Genomic DNA, 18,451 nt, shown 5'->3' with positions numbered 1-18,451 from the left:
CAGAGATGGCCTCCAGGGCCAGGGTCCTTCCTCCATCCTAGATGCATTTGTTGGGGGAGGGGTGGGTGGACCTACTGTCAGAACATCCCCTGGTCTGAGAGGCCTGAAGCCAGACCTGAGGTCTTAAGAGACTCCAGGCAGTCCTGCAGCTGCTCAGATCTGCAGCCTTTTTTGGATGGAGGGAGTGTGAGAAGAGACCTCCAGGGTCTGTCAGCAGGAAGGGCCCTGGCCTTTTATTGCCTCCTACTCCCCAGGAGGCAGGGGTCTCAGGCCATGGCCCCAGGTGACAAGGTGACCCCCTGAGGGCGGCCTTGCATGCCAGGGGCATTCTGGGCTGCGGCCACCTCTTGGCTGGTGTCCAATTCTTTTCTGGGGCCATGGGGCTTCTGGGTGAGTCCCAAGGCTGGAGTCAGGAGCCTGGGGCTAATGAGAACCAGACACAGGAAGTCCCCCTCTGATCAGCTGGCACTGCCATGGGCCTAGCAGCCACTAGCTTGGGGAAGTTCTTTCTTCAGGGGTTTCTCAAGCTGGCAGCTGCCGGCTCTCAAACTGGATTTTTCCTGCTGCCCTTTCCCCAGCATCCTAGCCGGGTGCGGGGTCTCTCCTAATGAGGGTTTGATGCCAAGGCCTGGGCAGCTCTGTTCTGCTGGATCCCAGCTGATTCAGGCAGTGGGCAGCTTCCCAGTCCCACCCAGCCCAGGGCACCTGGGGTGGCTCTTGCCCTGCCTTGCACACCACCCCCCCGCCCCAACTCAAGACTCAGGCCTCCCAGATGGGCACTCAACAACCCACCCTTATTCACGGCAGCTTTTACCATTAATAAAAGATTAGTCTGACTGGGCACAGGACCGCTGGATTTTTATCCCTGGACTCAAGGCATTGTCAGAGGTTGACATGGCAGCCAGGGAGGGCAGGGGGCCCTTCCACAGGGCTTCCCTGTGGCTCGGTGGCCCCCAGCTCAGACCCTCCCTGAAGCTGCTGGGGATGCACCTCACGTTGCCTCCTTCCGGAGGCCTCTCTCTGTCCCATTTCCTGGGGCCTCATTAATTCCTCCCCACCTCACCCCGTGAGAAAGCAGGTCTGTGCTGAGACTGGCCCCAGCCCAGAACCGGGTCTGAGCACGCCACTGGTTGGTTTGGGAGGGGGCGGGGGGGGGCCTGGGTGGACTAGGGGACTCACCCTGTCCCCACCCTCAGCCCAGGGAAAGAGGCAGGGCGGGCGGGCTGCCATCGCCTTCCATGTCCCGGCTCCTACCCCACTTTCCAGGAACCCAGGAACCACGGCGATCAAGAATATAAAGCGCAAGAAAGTTCCCTTTGTGGCACAGTGGAAATGAATCCGACTAGGAACCATGATGTTGGGGGTTTGATCCCTGGCTTCACTCAGTGGGTTAAGGATCTGGCATTGCTGTGAGCTGTAGAGTAGGTCGCAGGCGCAGCTTTGATCTGGCGTTGCTGTGGCTGTGGCGTAGGCCGGCAGCTACAACTCCGATTTGACCCTTAGCGTGGGAACCTCCATGTGTCATGGGTAAGGCCCTAAAAAAAAAAAAAGAATGTAAAGCACAAACTGTTACATTAAGAATGAATAAGCCATGAGGTCCTGCTGTATAGCACAGGGAACTATGTCCAATCACTTGTGATGGAATGTGATGACGATAATATGAGAAAAAGAAGGTATATATACAGATGACTGGGTCACTTTGCTGTACAGCAGAAATTGACAGAACAATGTAAGTCAACTATAATAATTTTTTTTAAAAAAAGAATATAAAGCACAGCTGGTCTTATGTATAATATTTATAAAAGGGGGCTGCCAGCCTCTCCACCCTGGCCCCAGTGTGGCCCTGGGGGTCTCTGGTTCCCAGGGCCCTCCAGCCTCTTCCTTCTCCCTGCAGTGGAATGTGAGCTCTGGCCGGGGCTGGGGGTGGGGGGAGTCCCAGCCTCCCCGGGACTGGTGAAGGGCCAGGGCAGGTGTCCCTGGGGGTGCCCACACCAGCCTCACCCTCAAAAGATCCTGCTGGCCCCAGCCGGAGGGTTGGGGGGGGGGTCTGCTCCTGGTGGAGGAGGTGGGAGAACAGGACTAGATTATCTAAGGGCCTGAGCCCAAGTGCCTGAAGAGGCTCTAGGGGACAGAAGGAGGAAAGGCCAGTGGGCTGGGGGAGATGAGGCCTCAGGGTGTGGACTGTGGCCCAGCAGCAAGGTAGGGGGATGACTGCGGGCCTGATTCAGCTCTACATGTCCCTACAGGCTGTGTGACCTCTGCGGCAGCGGCTGGGCCTCAGTCTATGCACCTGTGCAAAGAGGGTGAGGGGCTTGAGGTCTGCGGCGGCAGGAAGGGAGCAGGAGTTACAACCCCGCCCTGTTCCCGGCTCAGGAAGTCCCTGCGGCCCAGGAGCCCAGCAGGGTAGTGGCCCAAGGGCCTTGGTCCTGGCTCTAACAAAAACTACAACAGAGAGGACGTGGGGCAGGGCCAAATGCCATAGTATTCACCACATCTTTCTCCTCCCTCAGCTGGCCACAGGATGAAGAGTCTGGGCAGGGATACAGAACAGGATGGGGGGGTTCATCCTAGTGGCTTCCTCCGTGCTGGCTTGTCCCCGAGACCCAGTCAATAATGATGAAGCTCAAGCTCATGGTCATCAGCAAGAGACCAACTGCAGCAAAACAAAGGGCCTGTGGGGTCAGAAGTCAGAGTTAGTTCTTAGTTTCAGGGCACCTTCCTCAGCCCCACACCAGCCCCACAACCTCTAGGCCCCTCGCACCAGGATTTTGGGGGTAGACTTTGCAGGTTCCTTCTCGATGGGCATGATGCGAAAATAGAAGATGGCAGGGAAGATGAAGATGAGGCATGGGGCAGACGTGGCACCTGCAAAGAGTAGCACATGGCCTCTGCTGGCTCACGTCCTGGCTGAGGCTCAGGGGTAGACCCTTACTGAGATCAAATGTTCCTTGTTGAGGGAGTCTCATCCTGAGATTCCACTTGAGAGCTCTGCCTGATTCTAGAGAGCAGAAGGCTAGTGCAGTTGGTATCAGAAGAATCTATCAGTGAATGAAGCTAGCAAAGAGAAAAGGCAGGCAGAGAGAGGAGAGAGACGAAACCTTGAGGATATTGGGTTCCTGGATATAGCTATTCCTGAAGGCTGTCCATTAATTGAGCCAATACATTATTTTCTGCTTGCTTCATTTTGAGTTAGATTTCAGACATCCAACCGAGAATCCTGTTTATGATATCCAGGATACTCAGCCCCCAGGTCTGTGTGTTGGTCCTTGCAGAGCTGGGTTGGAGAATCTGCCTCTTGAGTTGGGTCACCACAAAGATGTCTCGGAATTGTCTGATCTTCCAGCTCAGAGCCTCAACTGAGATGGGACAGTGGACAGAACCCCAAAACTTATAATCCCATAATCCCAGGGCTGAATGAAGGCCCTCCACTTACCAGCTACATGGCTCTCCCTGAATCACTGCAAACTGCCTTATACATGAGATGGGGACAAGACCCAATGAAATCCTTTGCGTAGGCCCCCAACCTCTGGGCTTCCTGTCCCCCAGAAAGAGTAACTGACTCAGTGCTCTGAGCCCTCAAAATGGGTTAGCCCTCAGAATCTCAGACAGGAAGCCAAATTGTGCACATGGCCAGCAGGCATCCCTTCAATGTAGGATACAGATTCAGGAATCCACCAGGGTTTGCAGGAGGGATGTTCTCTGGGGTGATACCCTGCCTCCATTCACAGCAGGGCCAGACCCTCACCGATGACTCCAAAGATGCCCAGAATGTTGGGGGCAAAGATGACCAGCAGGTTGATACAAGTGAGCAGGCTAATAGCAATGAGCACATGCCGAAGCCAGCTGAACTCCTGGTCCTGAAACAGCATCTGCTGGAGGGCGCGGCGTACCTGGGGAGGAGGTTGGGGAGAGTCATCAATCTGTCAGCCGCATAATCCCACCTGCCATTGGTCTGGCCACCTGGTCACCTGCACGTCGGCTCACCGGAAACAGAACGATGGGCACCGTGAGAGTGACTGCTGTCAGCACAGCCACACGCACACACAGGATCAGCACATCAAATGGGTCCACCTTGCTGTAGGTGTGCAGCAGCTCTGACTCCACCCCATCTGTGGCAGGCAGGGAGTGGTCAGCGGGAGGTCCAGGGAGGGGATTGGGCTCTGAACTTGGATTGACCCCGACACTGTGGGGAGTGGCAACAGACTCACCTCCACAGCTGCAGGGCACAGTTAACAGACCTAATAAAGCACCTAGAGCCTGCAGGGTGCCATGGCCACCGGCCAGCCCCTTGCCCCCCAGCCTGGCCTGCCTCTGCCCTCGGTCCAGCCATACCGTAGAAGGTGAGGTAGCCGAAGAGGGCGGCCAGGAAGTACATGACATACATGACGGCGATGGACAGGTTGGAGATGTGCTGCATCTTCCGCTTGGAGGGGCTATGGGGCAGCAGGGGAGGGGAGTGATGCCACATTGGGCCACACTGGGAAAGCCCCGTGTGTCCCAGGGTCTCTCTCTGGCACCACCCCTCACCGTCTGGCAGCTGAGGGAGCCTCCTTCTTGCCCCCACTGGCCCCTCGTGGCGCCCCTGGAAATCATTGATAAAATGATCTGGCTCCTATCACTCCCTCCCTTCTTTAGGACCACATCCATCCTCCCCAGGCCAACTCATGGCAGCCCCACCCCCTCTCCCCGCCACAGCCACCTACTCCTTGAGCTCTGTATAGATGGGCAGCACCTCGGGGTGGCAGACGAAGGCAAAGGCCATGATGGGGATGGTGTATGCCGTCTGGGGAAATACAGGTTCTGAGTCAGGATGGCCACCACCCCCCCTCACCAGGCCCGCTGCCCCCACCCTGGGCTGTCGGAACCTGTGTGTTGAGTGTGAAGTAGTTTGGGGTGCAGAAGGCTGTGACCTCCGTCTCGACCTGCAGCTGGGCCTGTTCCTTGACAACCTCCATGAGGCTGAAGTTGCCTGTAATGTTGGCTAAACTGGGAGCCAGTGGGCAGGGCACGTGGAACTTTTTGTAGATGACCTAGGTGGGGATGGCGAAGGATGAAGGAATCAGGGCCAGGCTCGGCTGCTTGGGAAGTCACTGTGAAGCCACATCTAGATCAGGACTGGAGGAGCTGCCTTCTTTTTTTTTTCCCCTGCCATACCTGTGGCATGCAAAACCTCCCAGGCCAGGGATTGAACCCATGCCACAGCAGGGACCCAAGACACTGCAGTGACAATGCCAGATCCTTAACCCGATGCACTACAGGGAACTCCTGGAGGAGCTGCCTTCTGACCCAGGCTTCCTGAAAGACCTGCCCCCTCCCTGAACCAGCCTGGAGGGTGACTCACTGCGATTAGGAAGAACACCATACAGCTGAGAGAGAAGCCACTGGAGTAACCTAGGTAGCCTGCAAAGTGGGGAAGGGGGGCTGTGAGACTGAGGGTCCCCTCCCAGGCATCCCTCCAAGGATCTGGTCCCACCACGCTCACCAAGCTGCCGCATCAATGCCAGGGGCAGAATGACGATGACAGAGACCAGGATCACCAGGTAGTTCCCATTCATGTACCAGTCCCTGCAGGGCCAGGAGTGGGGAGCCAAGATTAGAGCCCACTCAGCCTTGGGTGGGGTCACCTGCCTTCACCCCCAGCTGGTGGGTGCCACTAAGTCACACCACTGAGTGACCTCTGAAGAATACTTGTTCACAGGTCTGAGTCTCCCTTTCCCCATCTGCCAAGTGAGCATACTCTTAGCGCTCTCCTTGCGGGAGATGTGAAGACTAATGCACTCAGCTCCTGTTTGGAAACCCCTACAATAATAGTCACGGTTGTTGTTTTTCCCAGGACACCTAAGTCTGGGTCTAGTCTTCCCAGGGAATGGCCCCAAGGGGGCCAGCGGGGTGAAAGAACCTGATTCTGAGGGGTGAGGCATTTTCTATGGGGGCCTCAGGGACTTGCCAACCACCTGAACTCCCTGTGGTCCCCCCTCCCCACATCTGCATCCTGTATCATCCTGACCCGCCCCCCAATGGACAGTGGATACAGGGAACTGAGGAAATGCCCCTTCGGGGCAAGCTCAAAGGCTAGCTCCTTGGGAAAGGCCCCCAGGGCCAGGGGCAGAATCCTGGATGTTTCCTTCTTCCCAAGGCATCTCTTAGCTGCACAGTCTCTTTGCTTGTCCGGACTGTGTGGCCAAGGGCAGGGCCTGGCTGTCCTCTCTGTTTCTACCCACAAAACATGGTTGATGCCATCAGTGCTGGCTAAACTGATGACAGGCAACTGGGACACTGTGGGCTTAATTTCTTGGTTGGGGCGGGGCGCGAGGGGGGGCTAACACCCAAGCCACGGTCAGGAATAGCAGGAGCTTAGAGCTAAGCCCGAGGTTCTCAGGTCCTCTGTGCTCTCAGGCTGGGTCCAGGGCTAGCGGGCAGTTTCTGCGGCCTCACCCACCCCGGCCCCACATGGCCTTCCTGGGGCCTCCCCTAGATGCTTCATAATCGAGTGTCCACTGAAAGGTAGCTCTGCTGGCAGCTCTCTGCTCCCCGCCTCCACCCTGCCTTGTCTCTTCTGCTGGCCTGGCCTGAGCGCCATTAGTGGTGGACACAGAGGGACAGACTGGGTCCTCCCACGCTCACCCAGCCCCACCCCACCCTGGGGCTCACGAGGTCTGCTCCTCCAGGTTCAGGAAGGTCTGTATGACGAGGGGCAGCTCAGACTTGATGATGTACAGGTAGCTGGACATGGCTGGGGGAGAGGGGGCAGGTCAGCCAATCCAGCCAGACCAGCCAGCCCTCAGCCTGTCTACCACCCATCGCCTGCCCGTCAACCTCACCTCCGATGTTCTGTAGCGTGATGGCCAGGGCTGCTGCCAGCTTTCCTGGGGTCCCAAAGGCACGGTAGCCCAGCTGCTCATAGGCACGGATGCCTGCAGGGCCGGGGAATCAGGATGCGGTCAGGAGGGCTTGACCCAGCCCACCCCTCCCTGCTACAGGCCAGATTTGGGGCTCACCCACGATCCCTGAGGACTTGAGTAGCAGGTGGATGGAGTAGCTGGAGAGCAGGGCGACGGCCGTCAACAGGAAGCTGGGGAAGTTAGACGAAAAGAGGTTGCCGGGCCTCCCCAGGCTGGCGGGGGCGATGAGCTCCAGGAGGCCTGGGAGTGCTGGGTCTGTGACCCAGCTGTCCGGATCCCCCACATGTGTGGATGCAAGCTCAGCAGACCCCAGGCGTGGTGAACCTCACCTGGCTTGACCCAGGGTGGCCATGACCCAGAAGGGCCCTCCGAGCACCACTTCCCCTTGAGTTCTTTGAACAAACGTGCTTTCCATTTAGGCCACAGGGCAGTGCTCCCAGGTAAGGACACGTGTACCCACATACAGCCTGGCCCTGAGGGTTTATCCGTCACACAGAAATGTGGTAGAAGGACAGACTTGGGTCTGTTAGGCTGGCTCCGTGTTGTCAGCTCAGTGGGTTTACAGGGAAGTGAGGAATATTTGTCTGGCCATGGCTGTCTTTTTTTCAGCAGTGGTTTGGGTTGACTGTAAGTGCCCACCCACTGTAGCCTGGGTCTTGGGACAGGAAACCGGCAGGTCCTGGGAGGTCAGGGTTGGTGGCCTGTTTAGGGTTCCTATCTTTAGAAGGTTTGCTGAGGGCACTCACAGGAAAAGGATGATGCCTGTATTGGCCATGGCGTAGGCGAGCCCCAGGATGCCGCTGCCCATGATGGCGTTGCTAAGGTTGAACACTGACATACCGAATGATGTCTTCCCCTCGAACTGCAGGCGCCAGAGTGAGATGGGAGGTGTCGGGTGAGTGTGGAGGGCAAATCAGTGTTGGTTCCCCACCACTGTCCCTTGGCCTCCCATCGCTGCCCCAGAGTGCCTCGTTACTGCACCCAAGCTCCCAGTGGTACCCCAGCCCCCCACCGCTGCCCCTGCTCACATCGGTGAAGTGCGGCTCCTTGCTGGGGCTTTTCTGTAGGAAGCCCTCACCCTCAACACAGCTCCGTCCGGGGCCCTCGACCCTGCAGGCACAGACCACAGCAGGCAGCTCAGCTCCAGCGCCTGGGCCCGCACGCTGCCCTGCCCCACCCTAAGCCATGACTGGGGCCCTGGCTCACCTCTGGTTGCCAGCCATGGGGGCGGTGACTGGGAGCAGCCCCTCCAAGTGTTTGCCATTGGGCACCAGCTCCACCATCTCCGTCTGCAGAGGTGCCTCCATCGCTCTGGAACCACCACCACCGGGAACACAGGCTCCCACACTGACGTGGTCAGCTGTCTACGGGGCAGACAGTCCCTCTGGTCAACCCTGCTCCTCGGGCCCATGGCTCACACTCCCACAGGAAGTCTGCCGCTGTAGCACATCTCCCAGAAGTTGATTCAGGGCAGAGCTCAGGTACCTAAGTTCTCCAGAACATGCTGAGGGGATGCCTCAGCCAGGATTTAGCGCTCCGCCTACCACAGACACAGATCGGCCCAGGCAAGCCTGTGGGGCCTCAGTTTCCCCATCTGTGATGTGGAATCAGTGGATGACCTGAGTTCAGAGCCCAGTGGTGCCAGGACCCCAGGATGCTGAGTCCCAGGCCTCCAGACCCTACTCTGGGGGTGCACCCTGGACTGACCCCCCCTCCCTGACAGTAATACTGGGAGACGTTTTCCTGTGCCGGCCCTGTGTGCCAGGGGCCTCCTGGCCAACCTAGAATGGCACTACCCGATGGCTGGAGGCCTCGGGAGAGGGTGAGGGCTGTGGGCCCTGTTCCCAGCCGCCCGGCGGGCTTTGCTGGCAGCCAGAACAAAGGAGCTTCTGTGGGCTGAGAGTTGGCGCTGGGAACGGCAGGCGCAGAGGCTACACTCCCCCCACCGAACCAGGAGGCCTGAGGCGGTGCTGGGTGGCTGGACACCTGGGCCCTGCCCGCCTGGCTGTGAAGGGCCCTCGGGGAACCTTCCAGGAAATGGGTACCTCGGGGCACAGTTCTCTGGGCCACATGGGCTTGACCCTCCACACAGCCCTGACTTCAGGGTCATGTTCTCTTTCAAGACTCTCCTGCCCTGCTGGGGAACCCTCCACTTAGGTGCCCACCCCTCTTGAGCGGACACCGTACTTCCTGGAGCCCCAGATCAGGAACTCGGGGCCTTGGCCAGCTCTAGGTGGGCCTGGACCACCGGGTCAGTATTTGCCTCCCTGCTCTCAGGGAGTAGCTCTGCTGGGCCTCAAAGGAACCAGCTCCACTCCTCCTCATGCCCAACCCTGCCTACTGCCCAGACAACTCACTGGTTCCTCTCCTATCACTGGGGCTGGGGAGCCACCTACCCCAGAAGGTACCTGGGCATAGTACCCTCAGGATCAATAAGGACATTCTTTTTTTTCTTTTTTTGTCTTTTTGCCTTTTCTAGGGCTGCTCCCGCGGCACATGGAGGTTCCCAGGCTAGGGGGTAAATCGGAGCTGTAGCCTCCAGCCTACGCCAGAGCCACAACAACATGGGATCTGAGCCTTGTCTGCAACCTACACCACAGCTCATGGCAATGCCAAATCCTTAGCCCACTGATCGAACCCGCAACCTCATGGTTCCTAGTCGGATTCGGTAACCACTGAGCCACGATGGGAGCTCCAATAAGGACATTCTGAAGGCCAGTCAGGCCAGCAGGAGATCTGAGGCCACAGTGGAAACCAGGGACAGGGCAGCACTGCCAGAGCCTGATCTTGACATCATGGCAGCCCTTCTGCTTGGGAACCCTGTGTTCTGCCTTAAAACCCCCAACCCCACTCCAGACCCTGATGGTCTCAGGTCTACTCTGGAAGCTGGGGTACCAGGGTCTCAAACTCAGCACTCAGGGCTAGGGTGGGTGGGGAGGCTTAGGCTCAGGCCTCAGGCCCCATGTCCTGGAGGCAGCAGCCACGCGGAACTGACCAGAGGACCTCCCTGCCATTGCCCCAGGCCACCACAAGCCAGAGTTCAGATCCTAGGCACCTCTGTCCTAGGGACCCCATACCTAGCACCCTTGGACACCTCAACTTGCCTCTTGTTCCTCTTATGCTGGCATCTGAACCCTTCTCTCCTCCAGCCCTGTCCACTCAGGACCATGGCAGTTTAAGCATCTCTTCTCACACCCTATTCCCTGGACCAGAGCCTTCAAGATCAGCCTGTTTCCTTCATGCCCCTGCCCCAAGCCTCACCAACAGCACTTCTCCAAGGCTATCTGTACCCTTTCTCCAGAGTCACTCCAGAGTGCCCCCTGGCTCTCAGCTGGGGTTGCCCTTGCTGGGCCTCTCACCCTGGGCAGGCTGGGACAGGCCCTCAGACTGTGCTGAGTCGGCAGCTTGGACAAAGCGCATTTCTCTGCCTTAATATTCTTCCCTAGCAGCCAAGCACTGCCTCCAGGGAGACCACAGGCCATGGCATGGTCATGGCCAAGGTGTCTGAGGTCCTGGATCCAGGTTCCCCACCCCCAACAGGACCTGGACCTAGACTTTCAGGTCCTGTCTATTCCTCATGACCAGTCACTGCTGGGTCTCAGGCTGGCCTGACATCCCAGAGCAGACATGGACTACATTTCCTCAAGAAGTTTCTTGTCTGGAAGGGACACAACCCCTACCCACATCCCCTACCCTATGGCTCCTACTGTAACTGAGTGTGAGCCACATAGTGCTGGGACTCAGAAAAGGAGAGAGAGAAAACAAAACCAAACAAAACAAGATGGAGAATTTCTCTTGCTGCTCAGCAGGTTAAGGATCCAGCGTTGTCACTGCTGTGGCTCTGGTTACAGCTATGGCACAGGTTTGATCCCTGACCCAGGAAATTTGCATACCATGAGTTAAAAAAAAATTATAAAAAGGGGAGAGAGAGAGAGAGAGGCAAAAGAAAGACTTCCTGGAGGAGGCAATGGAACCAGTTCATAAATTCCAGTAGGATGTCCCAAGGTGTGGAAACAGGAAAGAGTGCCTCAAGCAGAGGGCATGGCATGTGCAAAGGCCCTGAGGTATAGTATGAGGCAGTGTGAGGATAGAATGAAGGTTCCAAGGCATAGACAAGCCTGATAGGACTTTGAAGGAGTCTGTGCTTCAGTCTAGGGCAGGACTGAGGGTTGGGGGGCCCAGGGCAGAGACTAGAACTGGCCTGGCATGTGGATCTACAGCCATTCCCTGAGGCTGGCAGTTCATGTTTGACAGTTCCCATCTCTCAGGCCTGCCACCTCCCAAGCTCCTTTGCATCAGGTATTAGGGTAGACTCAGATGACAGCCCCTGCCTGACAGAAGCAGTCAGCAGATCCTGACCCACTTGTGTGGAAAGCCCAGAGTGGACATTCTGGGTCTGAGGCCTGACCTGGCCCTGGATACTGTGTGATCATGGACAAAGCACTCCCCACTCAGGACCTCAGTGGCCTCCGTCCTTCAGGGGTTCCGTGAGATTGGACCAAAGGTAGGGACCGACCGAGGAGCCTCTCTCAGAACTTCGGCCCCAGGGCAGACCACGGGCTCTCAGAGAGGGGTCAGGCTCTGGGGTGGGAAGATTACTGCAACCTTGGGCAGATCATCAGAATGGCATCTGTCAGGGGTGTAGCATGGGTTCAGGCAGTAAATCAATGGTCCAGGCCACTGCCCTGGGGCCTGTTTGCTCTGCTGGGAGATAAAGGCCAGGGGGAGCAGGAGCCACAGGGGTAGCACAGCAGGTACCGTCCTCCCACGCAGACATCACAGGGTGAGAATTTGTCAGGCACACCTCCTCTGCAGGCGTTGAGTTCGGCTAATTAAAGATTTCGAGACCCAGGAATCCAGGCCACTGTGGGGCCACTGCTTGCATCAGCTGCTATGGGAAGCACATCTCTCTATCCCTGCATTGAGGTCCTTGGAGGTACCAGGGCTCTGAGCCTGGCTTTCCTCCCTAACACTCAGGAACATGAGTGGGTTTGCAGTAGCGGGTCAGCTACAGGGAGCCATTCCTTGGCCCTGTGGGAATGTGCTGGTGGCATTGCAGACCCCATATAGCTTTCTGCCATGGGCCCCAAGCTCCGTGTGCCTGGGCAGACTTCACCTCAGCCCAGATCTTAGGGGAGAGGCTGCTGGCCTGGTTTAAAGGTCCAGTGTGGTCATCCCTTGGGGCTCAGGGCTGCCCCCAGTTTGAGCTCACCTGTCCTGACTGCTGCCCTGGTTAGCTGAGAGAAGGTGCCCCTCCCAACCTAGCACCCCCTTGCCCACCTACTTCTCCAGGCTTCAGAAGGAAAACACCCTCTTCGGACAAGCTCTCCATTAACAGGGAAACTTGATTTGACAGATAAGTCTGGATTGTATGTTTTTAAGGCACAGCCACAGGAATTGGTGTAGAGCTGATTGCTGAGGTCAGGGGTCTAGGGACAGGGCGTGTGGGAGGGTGTTCAGAGCAGGCAAGGATACTAAAACAAAGCCCTGGCCCCTCCCCCAGACCCACAACTCCAGATTTTGACCTCAGCAGGTCCAGTCTTACATCTACGACTCCCCTGTTGTCAACAACACTAAGTGGCTAGCGTGTGACCAACACCGGGCTGGTACTTAGGGGGTGGCAATGTAGGAGGGGGCACATCAGGCAAAGACAAACAGTGCAGAACATTGATGTGTTGGCCACACTAACCTCTCTCATCCCCTAGCTCCCTGGCCCCATCCTTCTGTGTTCTGGGCATCCGGAAGCATCTAGGAGGATCTGAGGGCCCCAGCTGGGGCCGGAAGATGGACTTTCCTGTGACAGGGTACATTTTTTAAACACCTAACAGATGCTTAGTATTGGGCCTAGCCCCCTAACGCCCGTGCCTCCCCCGCTGCCCAGTCCTAGACCCTCCTTGCTCAGGTTGGCCCCAGTAGAAGCTACAGTCAGAACCTCTCAGCTCAAGACCAGGCCAGAGCCAGCAGCAGCCGCTTCCCCCCAGTTGCCAGCCCGCTGAGAAGGACGTGCAGCCCAAGGCCCAGCTGAGGCAAAGGACAGGACATCACGTGCCTGTGGCCCCCCAGGGGCAGGGGAGACCCCGAGCCAGCCAGCCCATCCTCCTCCCTGCTGACCCGGAATTCCCTGGAGGCAGCCAAATATTTGGACAGCCGGACTTCTGGCCCTAAAGAAAGCTGGAGCAGGGGCCTGGGGCAGCTCAGGACTCACTGGAGACCCTGATTGGCTTGGGGGGGGGCAAAAGGCAAGGTCAGCCTGGAGGACAGACACCATCCAATGTCAGGAAGAAGCAGAGAGAGGCAGAGGGAGGGAAAAGAGAGGCAGGGAGAGAAAACATACCCACATGATATGTGTGTCCCTGCACACTGATCCAGACAGAGGGACAGTCCTAGCAAGGTACGGGGAGGTAACAGAAATGCAGACAGATTATAGAGGGACACAAACAGAGAAAGATACAGTGAGAGATGGATAGCCATTCAGACAGAGAGACAGACAACCAGACAGGTGAGAGACAGACAGACAGAGACAGCCAACTAGTTAGAGACAGCCAGATGGAGAAAGAGACAGAGCACCCCAAAAGGAGCAAGGTGCTGAGAAGGGACCAGAGGCCCAGGTGAGGGGCAGCAGGCCCAGTGGATGCCACAGCAGGATGCAGGATGCCACAGCTTTTCCAAGTTTTTACAAGGGCAGGTCATGCCCTCCTTAGCCAGATACAGGACAGCTGGAGGGTGGGACTGAGCCCACTAGGGCCACAAGATCGGGCCCAGCTGGAAAATTCAGAACCCTCTAGTTCAGCACCCAGAGCTTGTCCACCCACACAATGGGAAAGCTCTACGGAGATGGCAGTCAGTTGGAGTGACCCCCATCCTTAGTGGCCATGCACGTGTGCAGACGTGCCGGCTGAAGGCTGTGTACAGGACGTGGCCCGCAGAGCGGAAATTCAAAACCAAGCCACCCCAGGCTGCTGACCGGAAAGCCCCTCCTGCCCCAGCAGCTGGTCCTTCCCTTTAGCCCCTAGAAGCCCCACCTGGTCCTCTGGAGTGCCCCCACCCTGCATCTGTCTTCTTATCCAGAGTCAAAGTCCAACTCTTCCCTACTGGACTGTGCTTGGGGCACACAGTAGGTACTCAGTAAGTATTAAGTGAATGGAATGGGTCTGAGGTCTTTGGCAAGGCTCCAGCACATCTCACCTGCTCCAAGTGGCACCTGGCTGGCCATGACTGCACTGGAACATTCTCCCGCAGGGCCCCTATCCCTGTTTGGTATAGGCTGCATCATATCCCACCCCAGCTTTCTGTGCACATAGATGCCAAAACTGAACCTCTCTTGCAGCCAACTGCTCCCCCCAAACAGTTTCTCCTCAAACTAAGTGCCTGTACCCTACCCAGCCCAGACCGAGTGCGGGATACACTCGGTTTGGTTCAACAATATTTCCTGACCCCATGTAGAGACCATGAACCACCCAGCATGTACTCCTGCATTTCTTCAGCTTCTCCATTTGTCTAGGACTCCAAGTCTACTTGCTGGGGAAGCAGCCACCAGGACAGGAGCAAACAACTCTCATGGTCTGGCCACCTGGAGCCCTGGACTGAGGGGTGTTTGTGACATGAACTCCAGAAAACATTACTGAACAAAGGGTGGCTTGAAAAGCCACTGAGGACAGGGGCTCTATGGGCCCACACAGAACAAAGTTCTGAGATGTATACCCCAACCCACCCCAGAGGCACAGCCCCCTGCCCTCAGCCAAAGGGATCAGAGATTCTCATTTCTTTTTTTTTTTTTTTTTTGGCTAGGGGTCACATTGGAGCTGCAGCTGCGGGTCTATGTCACAGCCACAGCAATGTAGGATCCGAGCTGCATCTGTGACCTACACCACAGCTCACAGCAATACCAGATCCTTAACCCACTGAGTGGGGCCAGGGATTGAACCTTCATCCTCCTGGATACTAGTTAGGTTCATAACCTGCTGAGTCACAAGGGGAACTTTTTTTTTTTTTTTTTTTTGGTCCTTTTGCCATTTCTTGGGCCTCTCCCTCGACATATGGAGGTTCCCAGGCTAGGGGTCCAATCGGAGCTGCAGCCACCAGCCTACGCCAGAGCCACAGCAACACAGGATTGATGCCGTGTCTGTAACCTACACCACAGCTCAGCAACACCGGATCCTTAACCCACTGAGCAAGGCCAGGGATCGAACCCGCAACTTCATGGTTCCTCGTCTGATTTGTTAACCACTGAGCCATGACGGGAACTCCACAAGGGGAACTCTTAGATTCTCATTCTTTTTTTTTTTTTTTTGTCTTTTTGCTATCTCTTGGGCCGCTCCTGCGGCATATGGAGGTTTCCAGGCTAGGGGTCCAATCGGAGCTGTAGCCACTGGCCTACGCCAGAGCCACAGCAACGCGGGATCCGAGCCGCGTCTGCAAACTACACCACAGCTCACAGAAATGCTGGATCCTTAACCCACTGAGCAGGGGCAGGGATCGAACCCGCAACCTCATGGTTCCTAGTCGGATTCGTTAACCACTGCGCCACGACGGGAACTCCCAGATTCTCATTCTTGATTTCAGTCATTCTAGCCCTTGTGGAGATGTTCCAGGCCTGGCTCCCTGCCCCCCCCTCCCCATTCCTCCCACCTTTGGTGCTTCCTGCAGGAAGCCTTCTGTGCTTGTGTAGAACTTTCCCCTCTCAAAATGAACTGTCTTGAGATCTCTCCAGCATTCTGTGCTCCAGATTGAGAACCTCTGAGGGATTTGCTTCCTTTCCAGAAGGAAGTGAGCCCCCATGCCAGACTGTGTACTGAAGAGAAAGGGCCTCTTTCAGGGACAGCACGGTGGCCCAAGGCAGCCGTGGAAGGAAGGACTGGCAGGCTGAAGGAAGGATGGACCTGGGTGTAGGTGTTCCCCACAGTGCAAGGGCCTTAGACTTAGTCCCCCTCAGACCTCTCCTAGTGCCTAAACCTGGGCTCAGGGATCAGGTCACTGTGGGGGAGGGGGCCAATTCCCACAAGCCCCGCCCCTGGTCTCCCCCTCCCGGGTGTAAACAAACGCATGCACCCGCTGTGGCCAATCGGGCGAGGGCGGGCTCCTGCAAACCGAATCCTGGTCCTTTCCCTCCGCCCCTGAGCGTGTGGTCAGCTCTCGCACCCTGTCCCGGAGCTAGGCGGTTAGGAGCTCGGCCGGAGCCCCGCCCTCAGGCCAGGGAGCCACACGAGCCCTGTGCCCGTGGTGCCCGCTGGCCCGGCTGCAAATGGCACCGGCTCTGGGACCAAAATGTGCCCCGCGGCCCCTTAGGCAACCTGGCCCGATCTGCCCTCAAGCCCCTGCCTAAAACAGCGGGATAAATATACCCGGAGGCCTGGTGTGCCAGCCGGGCTGATTTGCTTGTCAGGCGCCCGTCGGGGCAGCGCTCCAGGGCCAGCTCCCGGGCCCTCTGAGGCCCCCCTCCAGGACCCTCTCGAGCCCGTCCCCGTGGGCCATGCCTCGGACAGTCTATCGCACGCCACTCGAGCCCCCAACAAGGCGTCCTGTGGCCCCAGCCCCTGGTGCCACGGATCTCCCGCTATCCTGCCAGATTCTGCGAGAGGCCCCGAAACGACGAAGTGCCCCTCCTGGGACACCCGCTCAAGCTCGGAAGATCCCAAGCTTGGAAGGTCCCAACTGGAAGGTCTCTAGACCTGCGCTCGGAGCGGTTGGGGCTGAAGCTCCGGAGGCTGGGGCGCCTGCCCGGGACCTGGGCAGCTCCGAAGGGAGCTGCCCAGGGTCCAGATCCGGACGTGAAAGTGGACAGTAGGGCTCCGCCCGCCCGGTGCCCCTGGACTCGGGGTCGGCGCCCCCAGCAGTACCTGGCCTCGCGGGTGGGGGGACGCGCGGTACTCCGCTCCGGCCGGTGCTGTCGGCTCTGTTCCCGGCTGAGCGCAGCTGCTGGGGATGAAGGGCGCCCGGCCCCGCCCCCGGCCCGCCCCCGGCCCGCCAATCCCTGGCGGCCCGCGGGAGGAGGGGCCGGTCTGGGGAGAGGCGGGGCCCCTTCCTTACCCCCGCCCCCCGCACCTTCCCCCCTGCAGGCCTGGAGCAAAGGGGGCAGCCCAAGCCCTGAGTCCCTAGGTAGGAGAGCAGCGGCCCTGGAAGAGGCTCAGTTGCATGTTGTGGGGGGGGAAATGCTTTAGTCCAAAGCAAATTCTCTCCGAGGTCTCTGAGTTGCCCCCTTTACCCCCGAAAGACTCTGCCCTCACTTCCCTGAAGCCAGAAGAGGCTCTTCACCAAGAGGAGTGGGAGCAGGGCCTCAGTGAAGGGTGCCTTCCGTGGGGGATTTTCAGACATCACTCAGGACAAGGGACTTCTTTTCTGCCTGCCTCGCCCTTCCCAAGCAGAGGTGGGATAGGGTGAGGACAGACATTCCCTATATCAATTCTATCTTTACTCCCAAATATTCAGAAGAGATTGCGGGTAGACAAGTGTTGGGGCAGTGAGGACAGGGGTGGAGCCGGGCTCGGCTGGTGCTCAGCCTTGCCTGGATCCCCCTGGCCATGCCCCCTTTCCTTATTTCTAAGGAATAGGAGACAGCTGTGTCTGCCCATGGGCAGTGAGGCCTGGGACTTGGTGCCTTGGGGAAGGGGTTTCTAGGGTGGCCAGGTTCTTGGCAGGAAGCTCCTATCCCACCCTTGCCTGCTTCTCCCCTAAGGCCTTGGTGCTCAGAGGTGGGTGGTGGGTGTTAAGGCCCCCCCTTCAGGGATGCTGGGGGAGGCCTTGACCTTGGGGGTGAATTGGGGCGGGGGTGTTCGTAGAACAGCTGTGTCACTTGCTTCTCAGCCACTGGCTCTGATCCGATTAATCCATGGCCTCTGCTGTTCCTAGCCAAGCTAGTCTCTGTCTCATGTATGCCCCCCTCCCCGGTGTTGGGAAAGAACCACAACCCTCCCCTGCCCTCGGAGTCAGGACTCCAGAATTCTCTTCCTCCTGACTCATGGCACCACCACAGCCAAGCCCTAGCACACCTCAGTTTCTCTCTGTGTTACACGAAATGGCTCTGTCCTTTCCCCTGGCTTCAGGGAGTGGGTGAAGGGGAAGCTGTGAGCAAAGGGCAGGGGACTCAGCTTTGGCTAAGAGTGCCAGGGGCCTGGGAGGACTAAAGAGAAAGGCATTAGGATGGTGGCATCCTTGAAAACCTAAACTACCCAAGCTCCTTCCCTGTTGATGGCTGAGAAACAGGAAGGGACTGGCTCTCCCTCTTGATCTGGAGCTGGTGTAATCCCCAGATCACAGCTTACCTTGGTTATAAGAGACCCCAAGACTCTTACCTTCCAAAGGGCCTTGAGGACTGCCGGTGGGACAGAGTCACATAGGAGAGGCGCTGAGCAGCATTTCAATCTGCCCCCACCTCCCATCTCCAGATACCCTGGATGCTAACAGAAGCCATTTGCCAAGGGTTGGGTGTTCCCACTGGCAGTTCCTGAGGAGCCAGGCCTGGCTTCAAGGTCACTCATCATGTGGGTGTTGGGGTCCTCAATCCAAACTGGAAGAAGCAGGGACTGGCTGGGCTGGGCTGCTGTGGGAGGCAC

At 57.7% G+C, this 18,451-nt stretch overlaps 1 protein-coding gene across 2 annotated transcripts; it reads right to left on the bottom strand.

Annotated features, from left to right (window-relative positions):
- Window positions 1,779–18,451, bottom strand: SLC38A3 (solute carrier family 38 member 3). 2 transcript variants are annotated; one of them, XM_005669590.3, is made up of 16 exons: window positions 18,191–18,451; window positions 8,109–8,266; window positions 7,931–8,012; window positions 7,649–7,764; window positions 6,999–7,072; window positions 6,822–6,914; window positions 6,652–6,733; window positions 5,483–5,565; window positions 5,342–5,400; window positions 4,866–5,030; window positions 4,704–4,783; window positions 4,333–4,433; window positions 3,985–4,109; window positions 3,746–3,890; window positions 2,762–2,865; window positions 1,779–2,672 (listed from the first exon to the last, which is right to left on the bottom strand). In XM_005669590.3, the coding sequence occupies exons 1-16, from the start codon at window positions 18,275–18,277 to the stop codon at window positions 2,568–2,570; spliced, it is 1,659 nt and encodes a 552-aa protein (XP_005669647.1). In that variant the 5' UTR covers window positions 18,278–18,451; the 3' UTR covers window positions 1,779–2,567. The 2 variants fall into 2 exon arrangements, with proteins under 2 accessions (XP_005669647.1, XP_003358496.1); XM_003358448.4 differs by lacking the exon at window positions 18,191–18,451 and adding an exon at window positions 16,739–16,841.

Source organism: Sus scrofa, chromosome 13, assembly GCF_000003025.6.
Source record: "Sus scrofa isolate TJ Tabasco breed Duroc chromosome 13, Sscrofa11.1, whole genome shotgun sequence".
Classification (NCBI taxonomy): Eukaryota; Metazoa; Chordata; class Mammalia; order Artiodactyla; family Suidae; genus Sus; species Sus scrofa.
This window is presented reverse-complemented; position numbering and strand designations above follow the sequence as displayed.